Source organism: Myotis brandtii, unplaced genomic scaffold (genome assembly GCF_000412655.1).
Source record: "Myotis brandtii unplaced genomic scaffold, ASM41265v1 scaffold728, whole genome shotgun sequence".
NCBI classification, from domain to species: Eukaryota; Metazoa; Chordata; class Mammalia; order Chiroptera; family Vespertilionidae; genus Myotis; species Myotis brandtii.
The window spans coordinates 801,267-806,292 of NW_005370875.1; the positions used below are offsets into that span (position 1 = coordinate 801,267).

General features: G+C 43.4%; 1 protein-coding gene across 1 annotated transcript in view; it reads right to left on the bottom strand.

Annotated features, from left to right (window-relative positions):
* Positions 1-389: 389 nt before the first annotated feature.
* The window catches only part of LOC106723601 (NACHT, LRR and PYD domains-containing protein 1-like), a 63,643-nt gene continuing 59,006 nt past the window's right edge, over positions 390-5,026 (bottom strand). Inside the window, exons 13-14 of the mRNA XM_014530210.1 lie at positions 1,210-1,254; positions 390-769 (exon numbers count right to left, since the gene is read on the bottom strand). Of these exons, the coding sequence (XP_014385696.1) occupies positions 390-769; positions 1,210-1,254 (425 nt within the window). The remainder of the gene's footprint in view (positions 770-1,209; positions 1,255-5,026) is intronic.

Consider the following 5,026-nt stretch of genomic DNA (forward strand, 5'->3'; position numbering starts at 1 on the left):
TAACTTTAGGGCAAGAAGGCAACTCAAATGGCAATGTGTTTGTTTGTTTATATATTTATCCTCACTGAGGGCATGCTTAGAAAGAAGGAGAAGGAGGAAGGGAGGGAGGGAGGGAGAGAGAGAGAGAGAGAGAGATAAGAAAAATCAATTAGTTGCCTTCTGAACCCGAAACCCAAGTATGTGCTCTGACCAGAAATTGAACCAGCAACCCTTTGGTGAACAGGACAACACTCAACCAACTGAGCCTCTCTGGCTGGGTGATGGCAATGTGTTTAGACATGAAGAAACGTGGACCCAAAGCCTGGACAGTCAGAGCCAGGACTCAGAAGCAGGTGTTCAGACTTCAGCTGCCGAGCTGGTCAGTAGCCCCACTAGTCGCTGCCACTGCGTCACTTCTCCAAGAGTTCCTCAGTTAGGTGAGGATGGGTCTCCTTCAGGGCTCGGTAGAGTTGATCTTTGCAGGCCCAGTCCCAGGACTTGCTGAAGCTGAACAGCTTCCTCATCTTGTCCGGATTGGTGGGCTCAGCCCGCACCCTCTCATACTGCTCCTCGCTCAGCACCTGTCCATGCAGCTTGTCCAGGACTATGTCTACTGATGTCACTCGAGCCACCAGATCTTGTCCGTTGGTGGGCTCAGCCCGCACCCTCTCATACTGCTCCTCGCTCAGCACCTGTCCATGCAGCTTGTCCAGGACTATGTCTACTGATGTCACTCGAGCCACCAGGTCTTCTCGATGCTGTTCCACAAAGTGCAGCAAAGTAGGGGCATCTGGGGGTGAAGGTGAGGCCAGTAATGAATAAGAAAGGGTTTCCATCACATCCTCTCCCTCTAATTCTCCAGCCTAACTCTTCACTCCCTTTATCTGCATCCCTGGCTCCTCCCTGATCCCCACACATTTCCTGGACCACCAGAAAGGTACCTCTGCACTCCCTCATGTCACCTTCCACCCTAGCATTCTGCTGAGCTAAGGGTGGGGGTCAGGTTCATGATGGAGACATTTGAGATTGTTCAGTGGAAGGTGCCAGAGCCATGATGGGCAGGAATAAAAGGGATGGGGGAGAACTCTGCCCTGGGGCACACACCTCTCCCAGGACTGAACCCTTGTGAGGTTTAATGAGTCCCCTTTCTTTCTCTCCTCCCTCCCTCCAGGACCAGGTAGCACACTCCAGAACTGCCATGGTTCCTGTGGCCTCTAACAGCTGTTAGACCTGTCAGGGCTTGAGAGATCAGGGGAGCTGCAGGTCTGAGGTCTCCTGGAGGAAAAGAGATATGAATAAGCATCAGTATCAATGGTAGTTATTAACACAAACAATAAGCCTTGAAACTCCTACCCATTTTTCTCTTTTAAGATTTATTCTGAGAACAAGCTACAGACTAATTCTTTTTTTTTATATATATATATTTTTATTGCTTAAATTATTACAAAGAGTATTACATGTTTCTCCTTTTTCCCCCCCGCCCTTGACAATCCCCTGGCCTCCCTTACCCCCCCAGTGTCTTATGTCCATTGGTTATGCTTATATGCATGCATACAAGTCCTTCGGTTGATCTCTTACCCCCTTCCCTCCTGCCCCCCAACCCTCCCCGGCCTTCCCGCTGCAGTTTGACAATTTGTTTGAGGCAGCTCTGCCTCTGTATCTATTATTGTTCAAAAGTTTATAATGGTCTCTATTATCCATGAATGAGTGAGATCATGTGGTATTTTTCCTTCATTGACTGGCTTATTTCACTTAGCATAATGCTCTCCAGCTCCATCCATGCCGTTGCAAATTGTAAGAGTTCCTTCTTTTTTACAGCAGCATAGTATTCCATCGTGTAGATGTACCACAGTTTTCTAATCCATTCATCTACTGATGGGCACTTAGGCTGTTTCCAAATCTTAGCTATGGTGAATTGTGCTGCTATGAACATAGGGGTGCATATATCCTTTCTGATTGGTGTTTTTGGTTTCTTGGGATATATTCCTAGAAGTGGGATCACAGGGTCAAATGGGAGTTCCATTTCCAGTTTTTTGAGGAAACTCCATACTGTCTTCCATAGTGGCTGCACCAGTCTGCATTCCCACCAGCAGTGCACGAGTGTTCCTTTTTCTCCACATCCTCTCCAGCACTTGTCGTTTGTTGATTTGTTGATGATAGCCATTCTGACAGGTGTGAGATGGTACCTCATTGTTGTTTTGATTTGCATCTCTCGGATGATTAGTGACTTTGAGCATGTTTTCATATGTCTCTTGGCTTTCTGAATGTCCTCTTTTGAAAGGTGTCTATTTAGGTCCTTTGCCCATTTTTTGATTGGATTGTTTATCTTCCTTTTGTTAAGTTGTATGAGTTCCCTATAAATGTTGGAGATTAGGCCCTTATCAGATATAATGTTGGCAAATATGTTCTCCCATGTAGTGGGCTTTCTTGTTGTTTTGTTGATGGTTTCTTTTGCTGTGCAGAAACTTTTTATTTTGATGTGGTCCCATTTGTTTATTTTCTCTTTAGTTTCCAATGCCCTCGGATCTGTATCGGTTACAGACTAATTCTGATAGAATAAGGATTAAGGGTTGCAAGTGCCCTTAGAGACAATGTTGATGAATCATTCCTCATGCTTATTGGGAAACTGAGGCCCAATTTTCCCATTTACACTCCTTTGCACATGTTTTAATTCTGTCTTGGCCTGAATCGAATTCTGGTGGAGAAATAGCCGAGACCTTTGCTAGATATCTTCAAAGATGAGATCTTATTCTGAGCGTAAATCTACCTCCTTGACCTTTTTTGCATTTTGACTCCCACACTGTTTGTTTTGGAGTTTGGTGTCAGAATCAAGAATTAACATCAAGAAACTCTTAGTACCTCAGAATAATAGGTAAATTTCAATGGAAACAAACAAACACAAACAACAACAAAAAGGGGATTAAATAATTATTTGCATATGGAGAGGAAGGGGGAGTCCACAGCAGCCACTGTGGACACGGCATGTTTTGAGCGGACCCACGTTCAGTGTGACCTGACAGTGTGGGAGGGAAGCCAAGCACAGGGGAGCTCCGGTTCTGGTGTTGGGAGCAGCGGGTTCACTTGGATGGAGGGAGGAGGGTGTCCCATGTCCTCCATGCTGACGGGACAGTCTTAGAGTCTATCCTGACTCGTCCTCAAATGGGCACATCTACTGAGGAGGCAAAGATGTTAAAATCCAAAATGTAAGAGGAATGATGGAAGAAAATAGAGATGTTTAACTTGCACAGGAGAAGGCTTAAGGGAGGCTAGGATCCATCTTCAGGTACCTGAAGGGCTTTCCCATGGGGGTGGAGATAAATTCTTTTGTCAGCTCCAAAGAGCAGGATTAAGGAGGTCATTTAACATAAGGATAAATTATAATACTGCTACTATTTATAATAAGGGTAGGGAACGTCTAGCCCAGTGGTTCTCAACCTTCCTAATGCATATAATTACATATTGTTTTTGTGATTAATCACTATGCTTTAATTATGTTCAATTTGTAACAATGAAAATACATCCTGCATATCAGATATTTACATTACGATTCATAACAGTAGCAATATTACAGTTATGAAGTAGCAACAAAAATAATTTTATGGTTGGGGGTCACCACAACATGAGGAACTGTATTAAAGGGTTGCAGCATTAGGAAGGTTGAGAACCACTGGTAGCCCATGGGCTGTATAAGGCCATGAAATCATTTGGTCTGGCTCTGCCAACACATTAGGGGTGAGTTAATTAAATGTTTGACCAAAAATAGCAGGCTATTTTATGTGTTTGTGTGTGTGTGTGTGTTAATCTTCACCTGAGGATATTTTTCTATTGATTTTTAGAGAGAGTGGGAGGGGGGAGGAGAGACAGAGAGCAACATGGGCCCCGACCATGTCCAGGGATAGAGCCTGCAACCGAGGTCCATATCTTTGACTGGAATCAAATCCAGGACCCTTCAGACCATGGGCTGACGCTCTATCCACTGAGCCAAACTGGCTAGGGCAGTAGGCTAATTTTTAAGTTGATAACTTTGTATGGCTCACAAATGACGTTATACATATTCAAATGGCCCTTGCAAAAAAAAGGTTCCCCATCCCTGATTTATAAGGACCACTGCATGAGATATGCATGTACATCAAGGATGTACTCATGGCCTGCAGGCCAACAATGAATATTTTTTTGAGGCCCAGCCAATATAATGGTATGTAAGAAAGGTTTTAATAAAAATTTTGTAACTTAATTTTTACAATATCCTGTTATACATAATTATTAATGATGAACTACAATGTTCGCTAATGACTGATTACATAATTACGTTGCATTCATTTCCCTTACACACCTTACACACAGGCGCACCATTTCTCTCCACTAATACTGGCAGCGAATATTTTAGCAGCTGATTGCCATGTCATTAGTCTTGTACTGACTTGTTTGGTGTGCACAACAGGAAAAAATATTTCATCGGAGAACAAGAAAAATAGGTTTGTTGTGTTACACTTATTAATTTGTGCAGTTATTCAGTGTCTGGTAAGTTAATGTTCTTCAAAAAATATCAAATTTTATTAAAATTTTCTATTATTTTAACGATTACTCATTTATTTTAGTCCTTTGTATTCAGCATGTCTCTATTGAAATAAACCTACATTTCAATGAAAATTAAAGCTTTTGAGAGAAACCAAGATGGCGGCATAGGTAAACACCGGAGATTGCTGCCTCGCATAACCACTTCAAAAATACAACTAAAAGACATAATGGACATCATCCAGAACCACAGGAAGGCTGGCTGAGTGGAATTTCTACAACTAGAAGGAAAGAGAAAAGCATACCGAAACTCAGAGGAGGTGCGGCGCTGAAGTAAAAAACAGATATAGAGGCGCATGCTGAGAGGGTTGGCAGCTGAGGACACGGTTGACTTTTTCAATCAGGAGGGAGTCTCAAGCTCTGAGCTCCAGTTCCGGGCGAGTCTCTGGGGATCCAGACTCATACGAGAGAAACTGGACTGTCTGGCATTGGTCAGAACTCGAGGGCAGCTTTCTCTTGGGGGTGCTTGCAG